Source organism: Salvelinus sp. IW2-2015, linkage group LG14, assembly GCF_002910315.2.
Source record: "Salvelinus sp. IW2-2015 linkage group LG14, ASM291031v2, whole genome shotgun sequence".
Taxonomy (NCBI): domain Eukaryota; kingdom Metazoa; phylum Chordata; class Actinopteri; order Salmoniformes; family Salmonidae; genus Salvelinus; species Salvelinus sp. IW2-2015.
The window spans coordinates 3,714,846-3,715,517 of record NC_036854.1 but is presented as its reverse complement, the minus strand read 5'-3'; the positions used below and the strand labels follow the sequence as shown (position 1 = coordinate 3,715,517).

Below are 672 nucleotides of genomic sequence, written 5' to 3'. Positions count from 1 at the left end.
GTCCAGAGGTCACACGGTGAGGGCGGTGTGTGAGTCCTTCCACTTCTCCAAAGACGCAGGTTTCAAGGTGGTGTCTCACATGATGCCTGACCTCCCTAACGTTGGTATGGAGAGAGACGTCGAACAGTTCATCGTGAGTAACACACACACACACACAGCGGGACGTGGTGCTGTATACTGTAAATAGTACCAGCTGTTTTACAAGAGAGGATAATGTCGAGTGACCTAAGCCCTAGCTGAGAAGGGATAACTGCAACTACCAACCCTATAGTCCGAAGGGAAAGATTTTAATGACAAGTATCTCACAAGCATATGATGAATATAAAACATCTTATCTATGTTACCCAACTCATTCTGATTCATCCCCAACAATAACTTCTAAGAAATGTGTTTGTAGTTTGTCAGGATTTATAACGATTATCTGAACCCATTTGCACCAATATACATATATATATTTCAGCAAAAATGTGAATTGAGAGACAAAACTGTAGTTTATAACAACCGATGTGAAAATAGCAAGTGAATACAAACTACCCCTCCTACCGTGGTCTGTCACTGATTGAAAGAGCGGCGTCATTTTAATGTGTGGTAGCTAGGTTACACCGCGTGATGACTGGACCCAACCCACTGTTTAATGTGTGGTAGCTAGGTTACACCGCGTGATGACTGGAC

General features: G+C 43.0%; 1 protein-coding gene across 3 annotated transcripts in view; it reads left to right on the top strand.

Moving 5' to 3' along the window:
• Positions 1-672, top strand: part of elp3 (elongator acetyltransferase complex subunit 3) — a 35,822-nt gene that overhangs the window by 16,327 nt on the left and 18,823 nt on the right. For all 3 annotated transcript variants that reach the window (XM_070446463.1, XM_070446461.1, XM_070446462.1), the window contains exon 10: positions 7-133. In XM_070446463.1, the coding sequence (XP_070302564.1) occupies positions 7-133 (127 nt within the window). The remainder of the gene's footprint in view (positions 1-6; positions 134-672) is intronic.